At 35.3% G+C, this 20,663-nt stretch overlaps 1 protein-coding gene across 2 annotated transcripts in view; it reads right to left on the bottom strand.

Annotated features, from left to right (window-relative positions):
• The window catches only part of LOC145997460 (trypsin-7-like), a 52,975-nt gene that overhangs the window by 9,471 nt on the left and 22,841 nt on the right, over positions 1 to 20,663 (bottom strand). The window contains exons 2-6 of one of the 2 annotated variants that reach the window (XM_083134532.1): positions 9,278 to 9,439; positions 3,688 to 3,724; positions 3,059 to 3,224; positions 1,970 to 2,184; positions 347 to 543 (exon numbers count right to left, since the gene is read on the bottom strand). In XM_083134532.1, coding sequence (XP_082990658.1) covers positions 347 to 543; positions 1,970 to 2,184; positions 3,059 to 3,224; positions 3,688 to 3,724; positions 9,278 to 9,439 — 777 coding nt within the window. The remainder of the gene's footprint in view (positions 1 to 346; positions 544 to 1,969; positions 2,185 to 3,058; positions 3,225 to 3,687; positions 3,725 to 9,277; positions 9,440 to 20,663) is intronic. The other variant, XM_083134533.1, reaches the window with a different exon arrangement.

Raw genomic sequence — 20,663 nt, 5'->3', positions numbered from 1 at the left:
TTTAAGAAGCTCTGATCTAATCACACCAGATAATGCATTTTGGAGTTTCATCAAGGAGGAGGTGAGAAAGTGTCCTTACTTACCAAACACCAAACTCAAAAATGCAATGTGTGCATTCTTCCACAAAGTGATCCCAAGAATGTCAGATAACAAGTATGGTGCATGCAGAGACCACAGAGGGACGCACACGAATATTTTATATTTCTAAGAGGCACATTCACCTTGCGATAATAATATATGAGGGGGTATACGGAGTTTGTGTGCACCTTGTACAATGCAGAATCATAGTCAATCAGTATGGCAAACATGCTGAAGGATAAGCAGTAATATAACAGTATAAACAAACCTGGCATGCATCTGTTTTCTTGCTCTCTCCACAAAACATGGTATCGGTGATAAGCTCGGGTTTAAATTCTGATGCTCTACATTTATCCGCAGATATTGTGGTGATTTCTCCAGACTGAAGCTCTTCTGCTTTTTCCCCTCGTTCCTGCGTTTTACCCCATCCTACAACAAAAGCAGCCTTCCCAGATGGGTCAGCATCTGAAAAACAAAACTGGCAGATGCAACTTTTGCTGAACAACATGAGCAATCGTTTATTTTTAACAGAAATATATCAATATGAAATTTACACATCGATAATTTGAATTTGAGTTTTGTTCTAAGTCCATTTTGTGCACAGATAGGCTAATTGGGAACAGAAGCACTATGTGTCTCCACTGGGTATCGAACCTGGAACCCCTTAATGACAAGGTGATGTTGTTACCTCTACACCATCAGGTAGGCCACAAAACCAATAACTGGCCTCAAGAGCTGAGTGGTTAGCTACGATGCCAGAGGTCTCGGGTTCAAATCACAGCCAGAGCATGGGTGTTTTTTTTTTAGTGCCCTTCAATCACATCATTACTCATCCTGATCTTCACAATTAGCCAAAAGTGACAGAAAGCAAAGTAAAATAAATCAAATCAAATCAATAAAAACTGACAAGTGCAGACACATTGGATAGAAACTACAAGGGTCATTCGGAAAGTAACTTCCGTTTGGGTATAAAAGAAACACCAGGCCATTGTGAGAGTTTCTACTATATACAACTGAAAGAGACAACTCTAAGCTATTTTTCTACATAAGCACCATTTCTGTTGAGACACTTATCATATAGGTGAACAAGGTTTACAATCCCCATGTCAAAGAAATCTGCCACTCATGGCAACTGTGTTTTGGGACAGAAAAGGGATACTGGTGGTGAAGTTCCTGGAACGAGGCACAACAATCAATGCCCAAGTATATTGTGAAACCATTGAAGAAATTGTGACGAGCAATTCAAATCAGGCAACGTGGCATGTCGAGTTCTGGCATTGTTCTCGTGCATGATAACACTTGCCCGCATACTGCTGCTCGAACCAAGGACCTTCTCCAACATTTTCAGTGAGAATTGTTTGACGACCCTCTTTACAGCCCAGATTTGGCCCCTAGCGATTATCACCTCTTTCCACAAATGAAGAAGTGGCTAGGGGCACAACGCTTCAACAATGAGCTCGAGGACAGTGTTACTGCTTAGAGTTGTCTCTTTCAGTTGTATATAATAGAAACTCTCCTGGTGTTTCTTTTATACCCAAATGGAAGTTACTTTCTGAATGACCCTCGTAGATACAGTCAAGCTTCCTCGGGGATATCAACTAGTGAATAAAAATATAAAGTAATAGACAAGTTCAGCTGAATGAAATTAAAGTAGCAAATGGAATAGCTTTTCTAACCCACAGAAGATTAGTACACTGTGTACATAAACTCCCATTATCATTTTACTAAATTTTAACCATATGAGACAGAGTGTAGTTGTCTTTTACTGGTTTTTTTTTGTCATGTATAGTTTACATAAGTTTCAAGGATTAAAAAAACTATGTTTATGGATATGTGTTGTGCAGCATGTACATTATGACAAAATTATTCTCATAATTGAGGTATGACTCACCTTTTTGAGGCAAGCAAATCGGTTTGATGATGTTGTTATAAATAAGAGGCTCTGTAAGTCGAATAAGACCTATATCATTAATTGCACTAATTTCAGTGGTGTTGTAATCATCTCTATAAATCAGTTCAGCTGCTTGCACTTCCAATTCTCCTCCGATCTTTTTGTTTGATGAATAGTGGCCGCCAACCGTTATCCTCAGCAGTTCTTTACTGAACCTAAAGTAGCACACATAAAGTATTAATAAAATTCATTACATGTACTGTATTTTAATTATTGAACAATACCTTAAAGACATTCTCTGAAATAATTCTATAATTTTTCATTTTTTTTTCTACTCATAATCTTCGAGATAATTCTACTGAATGCACCAGATGAGTGAATATCTGACAAGACCTTATTTATTTTCGAGATTTGAAAGTAATAATGATACACTGAAATGCATAGTCATTCTCCATTACTGTTTGTCGCACACAGAACACAACCAGGACTCAAACCTGGATCCTTCGCATACCACGCCAGTGCTATTCCAACAGAGCTAATTCAACGCAGGTAGAAACAGCAAGATAATCAGGTGAAACCATGGCTCAGTTGGTAGAGCAATGGCATGGTATGTCAGAGACTCTTGTTTGAGTCCTGGTCGAACCTGCATTTTTCACTGAAATATCTACATAGTCATTCTCATATTTTATTATAAACCTCAATGACAAAAGATATTTGTAAGTAAGAGGGAAATGTTAGTTACAAAATGTATGTTCTCTGACCTTCCACACAAAAAAAAACATTGTTATGGAACTGTTTACTTTTTGGGTTAAGTGATGAAATATAAAGACCTCAAATTCTGGTCTGGTTTCTGACATACAGTTAACTTTCCCGAAATGAAATTTATCATAAATATGAACTTTTTGCCTTTTTTTTTCTTTAATAATGAAGTTAGGTTCTAGAAGGGCCCAACTTTCCCCTTTGATATACAATAATAACAATCATACTTGAAACATTTTGCTTCCAATCAACATAATTTCTCAATAAATTTACTGATAGCAAGTCCACAAAAACTATTGTTAAGGGATGAGGAACAAACTCATTGATTACCCTTTGAGACAGTGGCCAGCTGTAAGTATATAGCGATCATTGATGATTGTACCACCACAGTGCATATTATCAGCGTACAGAATGAGGGCCATCCAAGGGTGAGTGTGCGGAGCAACGGTAAATCCTGCTACTATCCTTTGCTCAACCACTATTGGACCACCACATTCTGTAAAAGAAAAATTACAGTAAATGGACATATATAATTGTTAAAGACACTTTGTGAAGTTTTAAATTCTAATAATGAATTATGTAGGGTGGCTCTCTTTCACTGAAGGTCCCAAAGTTCCATGTCATTATTTTGAAGTTCTCTGAGAAAAATTAGCTGGCCTCCATGGCGGAATGGTTCATCATATCATCACTCTCATTAGCCAATAGTTACAGAAATGCGAACTAAAACAAACAGAATCATCAAAAAATTGAAAAATTACACGCATTTCAAACTTATTGTCTTGTAAAATAAGTTCTTCCTAAAGCAGATTAAAATGCCCTTCTCCAGCCGGTGGCGTGAACAAGATTTTCGAATGAGTGGGGTTACGTATACTTTTCAGTAGTCAGTCCTTATTTTGCCATATTTAAACATATTAAAACATATTTAAACATATTTATTTATTAAGAAAATATAAACTTACTGCATTTTGGATTTATGAGTGGCTCACTAGGCTGTGCCTGAAATTAAAGAGTTATCAACTGTGAGAAAGATATTACAGATATAAGAGGAATCTATGGAAGAAAAAAATTAAGTTAGTTTACATGCACTTTATATTAGACCAGAATTCAATTTTGTTTTTACTACCTTTTTGTTCCAAAATTTGTGTGTATTACATACTATTTTGGATTTTGGTTTTGTTAAAAATGGTAGGCTATACATACTACTTCAGATATTTGAAGTCCGTACAATGTTTAATGAAACAGAAAGTGTAGTAATCACTACTGCTGTAAACAAATATTTTGACCTGACTATTGCATGAAAATGTATTATGATGGAAGTTAAGGAGTAAAAAAAAAATAAGATATCTTCTTGATTTGTTATTTTTATTAAATCATAATTTAAATGACTTGCAGATATAGTATTATGCACATTTTTCGAGTGGATAAAGGTTGTTGTTGTGGAACTTTCGATTTTAATATATCAGTGTTACTGCATGTAGCTTAGGTTACAAACATTTTGTTTTGTAGTCTTGTTCTCAAAAACAAAAATACAGCATGTCCGAGACGAAATGCCCTAATTTGAAACACTTATACTGAACATAATAAACAACCAAGACAATTTTGTTAGGTGGTATATGGTAGATTAGCTGTGGAAATTTTAATTATGTAATGTAATAGCAAGATAATTTTCATTGAAGGTGCTGAAAACTGAAAGAAAGGAAAATGACAACGAATGCTGAAAAATCGGAAAAAGCAGTGTTTCTAGAGACAGGATCTGTTGCTAAGAGGCATGGTGGTGGCCCTTCAAGAACATCAGAGGATAATCTTCGGCGCATTTCAGATACATTTGCAAGAAGTCCCAAAAAATCTGTTCGTCTGGCATCACTTGAGCTTGATGTCCTGAAATCAACTGTCCACGATGTGCTACACATGCACCTAAAGCTTTATGCATATAAATTGCAATTGTTATATGAGGTGAAACCCGACGATAAACCCAAACGAGCAACGTTTTCCGAAGACATTCTTCAGCGCATCGAGATAGACAACAACTTTTTGACCAAAGTTATGTTTTCTGATGAGTCAACATTTCATCTCAGTGGTAAGGTCAACAGACACAACGTGCGAATTTGGGGTAGTGAACATCCTCGAGAGGCCATAGAGTACCAACGAGACAGCCCGAAGGTCAATGTTTGGTGTGGCTTACTCAAGGATGAAGATATTGGACCTTTTTTCTTTGCAGAGGCAACTATCACTGGTCACACATATCTTGATATGTTAGTTAATTTTGTGTTCCTTAAGATAAGACATCGACACCCACACCTGCTCTTCCAGCAGGATGGAGCACCTCCACACTGGCATTTGGAAGTTCGGAACACATTGACTGAAGAATTCCCACAAAGATGGATTGGGAGAGGTGGTCCAATTACCTGGTCACCCCGGTCGCCTGACATTACTCCCCTGGATTTCTTCCTGTGGGGGTATGTTAAGGACAAGGTGTACTCTATCAAAGTGACAACTGTGGAACAGCTTCGTGAGAGGATTAGAGCTGCTATTGAGACAGTTACGCCACAGATGCTACAGGCTACCTGGTGTGAAATCGAGTATCGATTAGACATCCTCCGTGCCACTCGTGGGGCACATGTAGAAATGGTGTGATTGCACAAACAAAACTTCATAACTATGTGTATCCATTGCTGTATCAATCTTCTTTATGCATCGAATACATGTCATATTACAGACAGTTCAAGTTAGGGTGTTTCGTCTCGGACACCCTGTATTTCCTCACCAGTAGTTATGCTTTCAAGTGAGCTTTCTTTATTGTATAATAATTATTGACTTAATAACTTTAGCACAGTTTAGTATTTTGTATTGTGTAAGTCACATTGTTTATTTAAAAAAACCTTGAACCTGTTTAACAAAGAATTTATGTAAATTATGAAATGTATTATTATGGATTTAGTTTTGTGAAATTAACCATTTATTCAACAATATATTTTTTACATATTGTCAAATGTAATACTTTTATTTATTTTAAATTAAAGTTATTAAAAGCAATTATAGTTATTACATTTAATTTAGAGCAAAAGTGGAAGTACAGGTTTAGTCAAGAAACCTGCTAGTTGATAGTGCAGTGGTTAGTTTTTATGCAAGAACTAAAGCAGTTTAGTAAATTTACAAGATTGCAGAAAGTGTATTTGTTGCAATGCAGTTCAGAAACAAACAAGATTTAGCTGAAGTACCCATCTGCATTCCACATTGAGATAATATTAGAAGTTTTAATGTAAAGCAATCATGTTTAATGTGGTTAATAAGTTTGTAACGTTTACATTTTTTTTTCTCTGCAGAAGTTATTAGAATGTAGCATGTGACAATTTTTAGAACATGGAGGTAGAGTGCTTTACTAGCTAGTCAGTAACTAAGAAGAAAAAATTTAGTTCATTGTGCAAATGGCATAATGTGAATGTATGAACAAAGTGTGAAACAACATAGTTGCAATATATGTGTGTTAAACACTGGTTGTTAAGTCGTATGTTTTTAGGTTTGTCAAAAATTCAATGTAATAATTTTAATTGGAAATATTTTAGTAAATATTGGGGCCTCCTCGATGGTGCATTGTTGTTGCCTTGTAAGCAAGGGGTTTCAGTTCGATACCTGGTGGAGGTACATAGTGGTTCGGATCCCACTTTAAATAAAATGTAGGTCCAGTCCCAATTAGCCTTACTGTGCATAAAGTGGACTTAAAACACCAACTCAATCATTTATCAATTATTGAATGTTTTGCATGTTCAGTTGTGTGACATTTCTGATGTCTGTATTATGCAACACTGCCACACAAAATACTGTACGCGTTTCTGTGAATAATTTCACCCCTGACTGGGATCAAATTATCAGAACAACCAGCCATTAAGCCAATGTTTATAATGTCTAGAAAAAAGCTCGTGTTTCACTTGCATAAAAATTAGTAGTGCAATATGTTTGATAATGTTCTAATTGTTTTCTTTATTATGTCTCTTCCGTCAGCTTACAATGAAAAAAATATAAATATAAAAATTTTTAAACTCGCAAAATTAACAAAATTCAGCTTAAACTGGGGCCACACTGTTCTCAATGTATTGTTCCTTTTTTCCTCACAATGCACTTTATTTATAAAATAGAAGTTCAAGCGTGGTGCGTCAGTGGCTGAGTATATTCATTGTTGCACTCACAGTCTTATTACCGTTAGATCCAGGTTTGTGTCCTGGTATTGATATGGCTGTTCTTTATGATTGTCTATTGATCATTTCATCTGATCATTATTCAACCTACCAGTTCCTGTGATGAAGTGGTCAGCACAATGTGCTACAAAGACAGAGGTTCCAGGTTTGAACCATGGTCAAGGCATGGATGTGTTATTGTGTTTGTTCCGTGACCATTTCATCCTTATTGTCACCATCAGTGAGGTATTTGAAAAATTTCCAGTGGGGTGGACGGGAATTTTAGTAATGACTATTAAAGTATCAGAATATACATTTTATATATAATTTCCCCAAGTGTAAAATGTTTGCCACCAAAGGAGACGAGTGCAGAAACCAGAGGGAAATCCCCCATTAACCTCCTTTCAAATACCACCATGGCCACAATCAGCCTAAAGAGATGGAAAAACGACATGGAAAGCAAAATATGAAAGCTGAACCAATTCTAATGCCGATATATCGGTATCTGCCAGTACCAGTAGTATCGGTATCAGAATGTATAAGTTGGATTTCCAAAAATGCTGTGTGACTCTGTCACAGAGTCTAATTTTCCTGCAAATTATGCAAATTTAAAAATCTTCATTTATTTTGCACCAATATTGTATGAAAATCTGTATTTTGTCATTATGCAACAGGTATTTTAAGGTTCGGCTGGATCTTTGGCCACCGCAGGGACAGATTTTTTCAAATTTTCCTCTCCTTTTGAAAATCCACTGCGATATTCCAAAATCTGGAAAATTACATGACATCAATGCTCTCGAATTAATTCTATCAACTTAGAATTAATTCGAGAGCATTGATGTGAATTTTTATGTGCTTTGCTTTCACCCTTATCTAGATATTTACAACACTTTTGTGATTACGCAAGTTTATTAAGCTAAGACGATGTAATTTTCCAGATTTTGGAATATCGCAGCAGTTTTTCAAAAGGAGAGGAAAATTTGAAAAAATCTGTCCATGCGGTGACCAAAGGTCCAGCCGACCCTTAATATTGCTGATGTAATTCTTGAATATTTGGATGAAAAACTTTGGTAAATTGATGCTTATAACTGGAGTGGAATTCTCACCCACTAACATTAATCAATATTTTGAACAATCTTTAATTGTTACGATTTTCAAGCATCGGTATTGATGGGAATCGGTAAGAGTATTGTTATAGATATCATCATCTTTGTTTTCTGCCCCTGGCTGGTAGATATGAGAACCCTACAAAATTCAGAGCTCAAAGACTTTAGAGATGTGTAAACAAGGCATTAGCTTGAAATATGAGAAAAATATGCAGTTGAGGTAAAATTAGAAGATAGAACTATGCAGAGTGACAAGAGCTGTTGCAGGAAGGATGTACAAGGGAAGTCAAAAATTATCTGCAATTTCGCCATAACTTTCTTTAGGTTGGCCGCACTGCCTTCAGCACTTATGTGATAAAAGGTGGTACTCTTGTGGTTTGATCTTAATTGCTCCATTTTTCTGTCTTTTGATACAGAGTAAACATGATCGCTCCATTGGCAGTGTGCATCAAGGAAGAACAGAGATTCAGTGATCCAATTTCTGGAATTATTCTAGTCCAACCAATTTATACAAGGTCTTAAGTTAATTTTGAACTGCTGAAATTCATCACAGGCTTTCAGTACAATATGGGGATAGCGCTGTACCATGCAGAAGTATGTAGATATGGATCAAGAGGACAAACACCCATCTCACACAGACGGAATCGAAGCTTGTCATGGATGATTTTGGATGCAAAACCATGACTTATTTGCAGAGAACATGCCACCTCATCGATGATGATCACCCTTTCGTTTATCAGTCATGTCTTGAGGTGGTTGAATCTTCCCATCAGTGGTGAAGGTTGATGGGTGTCCTGCTCCCACTTCAGGCTTCATGCTTGTTCAGCCATATTTAGACCTCTCAATCCACTCATACACACTTCTACGTGGTATTGTACTGAATGTCTGTGCTGAATTTCAGCCCCTGACACACCTTCAGGCCAGAGAAATTGGGTCGCTGATCGCTGTTCTTCCTTGGTGCATACTGTCAGCAGAGTGGTCAATTTATTCTGCAACAAAAGGAAGAAAAATGAAGCGATGAAGATCAATCCTTGGCCACATAACCACAAGAGTACCACCCTTTAGCACATGAGCACTAAAGGCAGTGCGGCCAACCTAAAGAAAGTTATGGCGAAAGTTCAGATAATTTTTACTTCCCCTTGTATATTCCCACTAAGTTGGTTTCTATTACAATAAATATAAAGAATACATAAGGGGAAAGGTGTTCTCCAGTAAGGATTGTGTAGCCACCGAAGTCTCTTCCAGTTATTGTGAAAAACAGACCCTATTACCTCAATTGGAAAACAAATTGGTTTTCCCCTTCGAGGTGGACCCATTCTTCTTAACCACCAATTTTCCTCCTGTTCAGGCATTTCCCTGTAAGGATTAGCTTTTGGTCGAAACCGGTTTCTACCTCTTGGTACGGCCACTCCAGGGAAACATATTCTGTCACACTTATGAACACAAACAGAAACAAACAATAGAGCTTTTCTAAACAAATGTAAAAAAAATATTATTTTGGATTATTTATGGTTCAGAACAAACAAATTATTCTACTTTGTGCTTTTGTAGAATAAACAGAGAATTGAAGAAGATGCAAAGCTCAGATGATTCAAGAGAGAGAATAATCCTTTCTTGGTCACTCTGTATCTTTGAATTGGATATGCTGCAGAATTAGTCCTCGGTACAGTGTAGTGCTATACCTTGTTTGAAATCTGAACCATTAAGAACACCTGTTGGACCTTTGGCTCTAGAATAATTCTAAGCATATGTAAAATTTCAGATTTTGGAATATCAAAGCAGTTTTTCGAATAAGGAGGAAAATTTTAAAACAGCTGTCCTGGCATCGACAAAAGGTCCAGCCGAGCCTTAAGAAGTTAGGGTTAGGAAACTTTGGAAGTAGAGGGAAAAATTATTTTGGTAAGGTTAAGTTTGGAGAGACTACGTTACATTATAGTTGGGTCATAGTTTCGATTAAGTTAAGTAAGATTAAATTTGGTTTGGTTAGGCCAGTCTTAAGTTAGTTACATTAGGATACATTTGGTTACATTAAACATGTTTGGTTAGATCAGGATAAGTTGATATCAACTAGGTTAAGTTTGGTTAGTTCAAGTTAGGTGTGGAAATAGTAAATCACTTTTGTTCTTATTATGTAACAAGTTAATTGCTTTAGATTTAGCATAGTTTGTTTTGATTAGGTAGCATTTGTTCAGGTAGTAATTCTGTTGTTTACATTTGTCGAATTGGTTCTCTCAGTATATTTGAAACTTGATATTCTTCTTTGATATTGTGTCCTTTTCTGTACCTACATTCACAAAGAACATATTACACCTCTGTTCTAAACAATTTAATTGTTCAATGTTGAAGTTTGAAGTGCGAATCTTCTAATCGATCAAACTTTGACATAGAGTAATGAGAAAATATTTTAAAGTAGATCTTCCATGTACTCGTCAAACCAATATGTTTATACATAATGTTACCAGCACTTCAATTACTTTTTGCTCTCCCAAGTTTCCCCAACCAGATTTCTAGAGGCTTGTCTGGGCCTTTGGCCAATGTCAGTGATTCTGTTTTCGATATTTCCTCTCCTTTTGAAAAACTGTTATGATATTCCAAATTCTGAGTTGCAAAGGGGTGACCTTAGAACGTAACCTAAAGTAATCCCTGTAGTATAACCCAAGTAACCACTTCTTGCAGGCCAATGAGGTGCTGCAGGGTGCCTACTCACTGGGAACTCCTTTAATTTCGGGAATTCTGCATGAATTATTGGCTCCGGGAATTATGTGTGAATTCTGCTTGAATTTTTCTCTGGAGACGTGAAAAATTGTAACTTTTATTAATCCAAATCCCATTGAATTTATACATATTTATAAATGCCCTGCGGCAAGTTTTTTCACAGTTTGGTTTTTATTTTTATCGAGGAAGGAAAAGAAGTTGCGTGGAAAATAAAACAGAATTCTCTCAGTCCATTTACTTTGTTGGTGTCCTTTGCAGAAAAATATCGGACAGGCGGTAGATATCTTGAAGATAATTAAGTAAATTTTAGTCTGAAATTCTTACACAATTAACAATTTTTCGTAGATTAGAATATAAATCATAACATTTGTGACTTTTGTTTGTAGATGAATTTTGAGTCTGAGTATGTAAGTGGCAAATGTAAACCCCGCGCCTTAAACTAAATATTTTAAATGTATATGCTGTTTAATTTAATTAGAATTTTTGGATACATTGGAATCTCTCATACCCTTTATATTGTTAATATATTTGTGTGTGGGTGGCGAGAAGCGGAATACGTAAGTTGAAATAGAGAAAACGAGCTTGTAGCCTTGAATTTTTGGAAAATTCGCCTTGAGAACTGGGAATTATATTTGAATTTTATCGTGGCCCTACAGTAGCCACCCTGTACTGGATCTTGGATCCTCCGTGGGATCACGTCCTGTGTTTCTCCTTATACATGATTTTATCCTCGGAAATAGTATAGTTTTAATTGCTTTTAGAGTCTATGACAGTTTTAGTTGTAGGAATTAATTTATAACGTTTTTAACAGACAGTCCTCAGTTTTGTTCTACTTATCTCCGTATTGTGTGATGGGAAAAATAGCCATGTATGCCCATAATTTAAAAATCAATGAATCAATATTTCTAATTCTGAAAATTACATCTGCGTAGAACTCCTTCTGGAACATTCATGTGAACCTTCATATGGTTTGCTTTTGTTGTAGATATTTGCAATAGTTTTGTAGCTAGGCAAGCCTATTAAACTATTGCAAATATCTAGGCCACAGTGAAAGCAAACCACATGATGATTCAGGTGAATGCTTTAGAAGGAATTCTAAGCAGATGTAATATTTCAGAATTTGCAATATCATAGCGGTTTTTCAAAAGAAGAGGAAATTTCAAAAACATCTTTGTTAGCAACGGCCAAAGGTCCATCTGAGCTAAAGAACAGAAACCCTCTGTGACCAAATTTACTAGATACAGCACTACTCACAGGTATTCATATGTATTTCTTCTGCATTAATACTGCTCTGTTTCCAAAAGAAGAAAAAAAACTGATGATAGTAGAACTGAAGATGTTTGTCGGCCATTACAGATTTTGTTGTTTTATCAATTTTCCTCTGTCCAGACTAAAATTAACGTCGGTATATGCGTGACTATCTGCAATTTATGATGCAAGCTTGCCATTTTCAGTGATAATTATAGAGTTGTGGATTGTCTTTTACATTGCGGTGTTAAAGTTGTTAGCATTATTAGCACAAGCAAACCCTTATGATGAATCGCATTAGAAGCATCAGTTAATCGTACGCTGAATATTATACACAAACTCTGATTTAAAAACAAAGTTACAATCAGATGCTCACACACAAATACATACATGTGGCTTTAAGAAACCAACAATGGTGGCAAAATTAGAAGTATACAAAATATGATAAAATCTCTTTAGTTTTCTTTTAAAACCCATATTATCACAGAGAAATTAAGAAGTGTTAGCATGAAGATAGCGAGGATTATATTTCAACAACATAGCCCATGCCGTGCTACGACAGTTAGTGTTTGAGACCAAATTGAAGAACAACTTACAGAAATATAGAAAAAGAATAGAGCAGCAGTCTGTTCTAAAATGTTTATGTATGAGACAGCATTCATAAACTGATTAAGCTAAAGTAATATGTTGCTGTGAAATCGGATGTTTTTGTTCCAAACACAACCAAATTATTCTAGAGCTAAATAAATTGCTAATGATAGGCTATAATGAAAATTCTAGTGGCACAATTTCTAATATTGTAAATAATGAAGAAACAATGTGTCCAAGGATTGATTGTTGAATGCAAACTTGGTCTTTATTTACTGGTAAATTTATAGAAATTGATAGTTTTGTAGGCTAATTGTCATGTCAGAAATTGACATGCAAATTTATGATTTATAATTTTCCATGCAAGTTCTTTTCCAAGACACAAAAACACACAATTAAATATAAATGGCTGTTTCAGGATGATGTTCACACATATTTGATTTCTGCTGGCATTTGTAATCAGTTTCATATGTGGACAAGTTTTTTAGTTTTTATAGACTTCCAGTGTTTCCAACCTAGATTTCATTCCACTAAAAATTAATAACTTATTGTGTTGCCCACAGATTTGTTGTTCACGCATGCACAGGTGTTTCACAAACACATGGGTCTATATAAAATTGAGTAGTTCAAGTAATAATAATCATCATCAAATCAAATAATTAAAAAAATAATAAACATTTTGCTTTTTCTAATTTGAAATGAACAATGTCAACTTCCAAAGGGGTCCTCGCTAATTGGAAGCACCAGTTCTGAAACTTCAATTTACACCATATGAATAATTTTTCTATCCACCCATTTGTGTATTTTGGAAAAGAAAAATATTCTCTGATCAGCATTTTAATTCATTTATAAACACTCCTGAATGGTCTTTCCAAGTTTAATAAAATTAATATTAAAAAATTCAATGTATGAGAATTTGCATTGGAAAAATCACTTCGAACAATTCAATGCCACCTATGGTTCAATATGTATGTAATTAGTATTCTTATCTTTCTATTATCATCATGAATTAATTTAGTTTTGTTAGCTTATTTATCATCCAGTAGATTCTTACAATAAAGACTTCTCATCCTGGTTATTACACCGTAACATATTACAGATCAAATTTACTGTGATACATTTGACATAATACAATTTATATAAAATAGATTATACAATATAAGTTGGGATTACACCAATATCACTTCGGATACTCTCGCCAATTCCCACTGATGCTGATACTCGAAAATCGTAACAATTTTTAGTAATTCAGAATATGTATAAATTTTAAGATACAAGTTTTTCATTGGAACTCTATGATTGCAATCTACCAGAGTTTTGCTTTTTTTCATAATTTGACATGAAGTAATCATTTAATTACAAAATCTATTTCCCTTGCACTGTGCTGTTGCAAAGATAATGACTATTATGTATTATGCATTTAGAGTCCTTGAACGTGTATTGTGGCATTTTTGCAGATCACCTCAAAACACCCACCTGGACTCTGGAAAGTATTAGCCAGATTGGCAATTAAATTACAACCAATGCTTTCTGATACTGGTACCAATAGTATAGCCAATTCTGATACATCCATATTGCTATCGGTCTAGCCCTAAATATAAGTGAAGTGAAAACTAGAATATTAAATCTTATTGTTAATCATGGGATATATATATATACTAAAAATAGGTGTCTCAGACATGTAATAATGTGTTCATATTTCTTTATTAACCCTGCTTAGGCATGTAATACTTAGGCATGTGGGTGACACCTGTCACCAAACCCTTTAACTGTCTTTAAAGTGTGAAATACTGAATAAGCTTTTTTCATGTCCATGTGTGCCGAATGTTCATTCTTGGCCTTTGTACTGATTGATTCATTTGGTTTATTTTACTTCACTTTTCTGCCACTTTTGGCTAATCGCGAAGATGAGGATGAGTGATGAAATAGATTAAGGAACACCCATGCCAGGACACCTGGCATCGTACAATGCTGCGCTAACCACTCTGCCACGGAGGTCAGCTTTTCCTTTGTTCTAAGCTCAGCAGTGATTTTCTGCTACATTGTTACCAACGTAATATTACAGAATTAACATCAGTCATTTGGTTGGGTGGCAGTTGTCTACCACATGCCTAAATACTAGCAACCAAAGCAGTGTCATCTTCACATTTGGTCCCATGGTCACTTTCATGTTCACTTTCGTCACACACACACACACACACACAAACACACCTCCTTGTCCTCCTCTTCTTCATTAACATGCCTGTATAACATCCGAATCTGTTGTGTTCTCTGTCTTTCAACTGTTTAACATTTTTCTAATTACACATGTAGGTGTATGGTAGACAATTGTGACCCAAGAATGGGACTGTTCCAAAGAAATAATGTTCACATACACAAAAGCATGGATGCGCAGTATAGTTCACAGTGTTGCAATCTTGCAATAAATATGAATGGGTGACACTGGTCACTCATACATCTAATGGACGGTTAAAAAAGACAAGTGCTATTAATTCATTTTACATTAGTAAAATTATCACTTCAATGGCAAGCATGCATTAAAAGTATTGAGTTTACTGTTATTATTATAACTTATTTTCACACTTGCTTCGCAATTTCTGTTGCATTAGACTGCAATTGGAAATTATTAAAGTTCTTTGTTGACATGAAATGCATTTAAATATTGAAAAATGGTAAATTTATTGGTCTGTTGATGAAAGTTGTAGATAAATAATTTGAAAAATAATCTACTAATACTTGGGCTCAATAATTCAAGTTTTCTCACGTGATGCAAATTGGTATATTTTAGATTGTAATAAAAGGCTTAAGAGTGTAACATCCATATTGAAAGGATAGTAATGTGGTATTAACCATTCTGAATTCAATGTATTTTAATGTAACATATTATCATTGTATCCACAAAACATGACAATCTGAAAAAGGAATTGAAAATTGGTGGAATTTTTTACGAACCAGTAACAATTCTAATTTAGTTCATTTTAAATTTATTGGAATGTTTTAGCAAAGCTCATCAACATATGAATTTTTTATTGTATTTGACATTGCTGTATTTCTGTATTAAATATTAATAGAAAAAATATTTGATGTGGAATAAAATCAAAATAATTTTCCTCTGCTTTATATCAATTAGTAAAGATAGACAGGAGGGAATAAAGAAAGTATATGTAGCATGAACTGATAGAAAATTAAGTTTCAAGATGAAGAACGAGCGAACATAAAGTTAGTGCAAATATCCATATTAACCTTATAATATTTATGTTACTTCAGTATAGTTAGTTATTGCTTACGTTTGAATTCATGTACACTTAAACATTGAATATTAATGTTTTAATTTCAGGATTTTATAATTGAAATAATAAATTAATATAATTAGCTTATTACATAAGAATATCCTTGCATAATTTTTCTTTATTCATTGATTATATTTTTTTTAGATTAATATAATTATGCAATGGTAAAATCTGACCTACCGTGCAGCTAGAAAATTAAAATCAGGAACAGCACAAAACAAATTATAAGCTTAGCTCTAATCTTTGGATCCTTTCTCGGCCTTATCATCAGGGGAAGGAAGTAAGTTCAGTAGCTCATCATGCACGTTTTGCTCCCTAATGACCACCCTGAGAAAAGGTTGAAAGCATTGAGCTAAGTTTTCTATTTGCTTCATGCTGTGTCTGTTTTCAGTTTTCGAGCCACATGGCAAGTCAAGTTTTTGACATGATTGCTTCAACACGTGGTGTATGAAGTTTTTTTTGTTTTAAATTCAATAATTATATAAGTTAATGAGATGAAGTATTAAAGAATTATTTGTTTAATAGCCAAGTTTTATGTGCTTTTTATTGCTATTTTTATTGTCAGTCTCAGTTTATGTGAATATTTGTTGTAAAATGAAAACTACAGTATTAAATTCATGAATTTCATAAGAAAGGAGAAAATAAACCACAGAATTTATAATAACTAATGAGAATATGCGAAGAATTTTCGCACTTACTGTTTCAAAATTTGATACTCATGTATTTAACTGGATGATGTCATTCATGTTTGGAGAATAAAAGATGTGGTTGATGATAATTAGATGTAAGCAAGTTACTAACTTTTTCAGCGAAACTTATTCTATTAATTTCAGTGGCCTCTGCCACCATCCCTTGGGAAGTCGTTGCTTCACTGCACGACACGAACCAGAAGCCAGCCCAGCAGTGAAGCAACACGTTCCCAAGAGATGGTGGCAGAGGCCACTGAAATTAATAGAACCTATACAAGCAAGTTTTGTGAAAAAGTTAGTAACTCGCTCATGTCTAATTGTAATAATTAACTGGATGAGTTGGTGAGCATTACAGGATTGAGAACTATACCTTACAGAACCGGTTTGTGTTATTTTTAAAACAATGCAGCCGTATTTGGCCTAGGTATGAGACATTGAATTGGAGACAGGATTGTATGCCTTTTAAGTACACACAGGGGTTCTCGATAAATCTTTCTTCACAGATGAAGCATAGTTCCACGTAAGTAAATATATTAACCCATAGAATACTAGAATGTGGGTAATTTGAAAATCCACTTGTCTTACATGAAGTACCACTTTGTTCACAAAAAAACCATAACAACTGCTGTGCAATATTACAAAGAACAGCCTTGTTTTGCTAAAATAACAACAGCAACAATGAAAAGATGTTGCACAAAATGTGCAGCTTTACAATAGAATTGTGGCCATCTGCAGCAGTTGTTGTGAACTGGAACTTCTTGGCAGCAATGCTTTGAAAATAGCTTACCATTGTGTAGGTGTATATTGCGGTATGTTACCTGAAGTGGAAAATGTTAGCTGGGGGATGTTTGCTCGAGCTTTGGGGTTATCTCGAGGATGTTTGCTCGAGCTTTGGGGTTATCTCGAGGATGGGTGCTTCTATGGTTTAACATGGTGAGCTGGGGGATGAGACAGCTAGGGCAGAAATTCTGCTAGCTGGGGATACCATCCACCACATCCTCCTCACTTTGAGCACTGGGTATGTTAGAAATGAATATGGAACAAGGAAATGAAAATGTCAGCTTGAGTTGAAATACAGAGTTGATTGGTTTATTTTACTTTGCATTTCTTCCACTTTTGGATAATTCGCAAAGGCAAGGATGAGTGATGGTATGATGAAATTGATGAAGGGACTCTCACAAAGAATACTCGAGGTCATGCCAGCTATGGACTTGCAGAATATTTTTTGTTCTTACTTTCTTGACACTTGGCAGGAAGAGTGTGTTACCCTGCCACCGTGCCAGGGCAACAGTGGGGTTTTTTTTTCCTTATTGAAATGTTTATTAATATGTTAATCAATTAGGTAATTATGTGTATAAAGATATGTATATATGATAAGTGTATCTCAATTTGTTATGCATTTTTAGGTTTATATATTCCATGTATAGAAACCATGTAGCACTCTGTTCTTTCTTCATGTTTCGAACGTTCAGGAAAAGACTTGCGTTTTTAGCTGTTAAAGATTAAAAATTTTGAAAAAAAAAAGGCCGTTGGCAACAGATGCCAACCAAACATTTATAAACTCCCAGATGAGAGTGGGGGAGGTCCGCTGTTGGAACTGTGACTTGGAAGGGAGATGCTGATTTTGCTTCGGTCAGCTCGGATCGGAAGACAGATCCCCGCAACGGATGCTGTAAGGAATTGGATTGCCCGGCAGGATAGTGTCTTGGTTTCCGATTTACAGGTATAAGGTAGTTTGTTCTGGATGTTATTTGGAAGCAATAACGGTGTGCCGGGCAGCCTAGTGCCTTGTCACTGTGGAGTATTGTTAAGACGTTTCTTGGAGTAACGCGAGTCTACCTTGTGACAAGCGTACTCCCGATGTAATTGATAAAAAGGATCCAGGTACAAACATTAGAGATCCCAACATCACAAAAATTAGAGTTTTGGCCCGAAATTAGAGAAACGAGCGTTTGGATACAAGTTGTATATATTTAAATTTTACATCAATTAAACTTCAGAAAATACCCAAAATTACTGTTTTTAATTTCACACTTGCTGGACAAGGTAATTTATCCCCAATAACAATAAAGTTTCGCTAAGGTTATTCATTGTCACTTGGTATTTTGTAGTTAATTATAGAATTATGTTAACTTGTTGCAACCCACATGCTTTGCCGCAGTAGCGTACGCAGGATTTCATCAAGGGGGGTGTTATTTCGAAAACTTTCTACAAATTCACATTACCATTGTTTTATTACAATTTAATTAATAATAATAAATTAATTAATAATTCTTATAATTAATTAATTAATTAGTTTAATTACTACTAATGCAGCTACTATTTATGAAAGAAATAGAACAAAATTACATTTCTTTTGTTTCTTTGTTACAAAGTAATTGTCTAGTCAACGGTTATTTGTATATGATAAGTGAGACATTTTAAGTGTGAAGAAAATCCTTAAAAACAAGCAAATATATTAAATTTATTGAAATAATAGAAATATGAAACTCATTCAAAGAGCCGCGCTGGTCTAGTCTGACAACTTTGTGGAATATCCGGGTTCGATTCCCGGAATTGGTTGGAATTTATCCAGCCTCATAGCAATGGGTACCTGAAAGCAACCCTGGGGGATGAAGGCTGCTGGAGCATGGTGCTGATCACATCACCTGCAAAATAGTTCGAGATCGAGAATCTTTGGGACCCACCACACCACTACGTGTGCCTTCATGGCACGGTGCTATATGCACGGGGAAATTTACATTACCTTTACCTATGGAACTCGCCCTGGATGATGATGATGAAGCGCGAGAATACATGTTGCTAAATTCCACTGAGTCTATTTTTTCGTTGAAAAGTAAGTTTATAGACATTCCAACACATTTATCACTTCTAGGTGATTCACAAAGCACTTCTTCAACATTATTTAATGATGTGGATGTAGACTCAGCATCACTTGAGAGTTCACAAGGGTATGTGAAATCAGTACCGGGAAGAACGGTTGCAATAAGGTCGGCACACTGCGACGAAGCAAGGAATTTTCACAATTCTCGCGAGAGTCACTGCGCGACTTTTTGCAAAAAAATTGCAAAATTGAATTTTGCGGCCGCTTAGATTGTGTTTGGAATGTTGTTTTTCTTCATGCTGCATGGGAATAATAATTCAAATTATTATTAGTATTATTATTACCGTCGCAGATCTTTGACTGTGATAAATTAGCCATTTTAAATTTTTTTCTACAGAATTTTCCATAATATTTCAAAAGCTCAAGGGGGGTTTAAACCCGGTAACCCTCCCCCCCCCTTGCGTACGCCACTGCTTTGCCGTACAAAGAAAGATACCCCTAGATAAATCAGAACCAAGTACGGAGTGCACCGAACCTGAAGTGCGGAGGTAAAAGTGAGTGGGCCAAAGAAGTAACAAGTGGGATGCGGTAAGAAGGAAGAAGCTTCACGCTATTAAGCCAACCATAGGTGCATGGCATTCCTTGTCCCGCCCCTCTCGTTGAGAAAAGATTCTTTTTAATATTAGACTCTACAACTTGTTTATAGATTTTACCCATGCATTTGATTCAGTTCACAGGAATAAAGTAATAGATGTTTTAAAATCATATGAAGTACCATCTAAACTAATCAGACTAATTATGTTAACCTTAACCAACAATAAAGGAAGAGTCAAAATTAACAGGGAACTGCAACTCTGTTTAGTATAGCGATAGACTCTGCACTGAAACAGATGAAATTGAGAGGAAACATATCAACAAGATTAAAACAATGTATTGCATGTGCCGATGACATCCTTATAACAGCAAGGACGAAAAAGACATTAATAGAAACATTTGAAGAACTAAAAAGTGAAGCTTTGAAATTGGGGCTCGTAACTAATATGCAGAAAACTAAATATCTCAGATGTGTAAAAGGTAAAAGCAGATTACAAGACCTAATTATAAACGACGAGAGAATAGAAGAAGTGAGATCTTTCAAATATCTTGGATCAGTTGTAAATGGCGACAACACAATTGAAGAAGAAATTAGAGAGAGAATTATTCTAGGCAATAAAGCATATTTCGCCAACTTAGCCCTATTTAAGAGCAAACTAATATCTAAATCTGCGAAACTGAGACTTTATTATAGCATAATAAGACACAT

The sequence above is a fragment of the Lepisma saccharinum genome, chromosome 13 (genome assembly GCF_977018435.1).
Source record: "Lepisma saccharinum chromosome 13, izLepSacc3.1, whole genome shotgun sequence".
Lineage (NCBI taxonomy): Eukaryota > Metazoa > Arthropoda > Insecta > Zygentoma > Lepismatidae > Lepisma > Lepisma saccharinum.
This window is presented reverse-complemented; position numbering and strand designations above follow the sequence as displayed.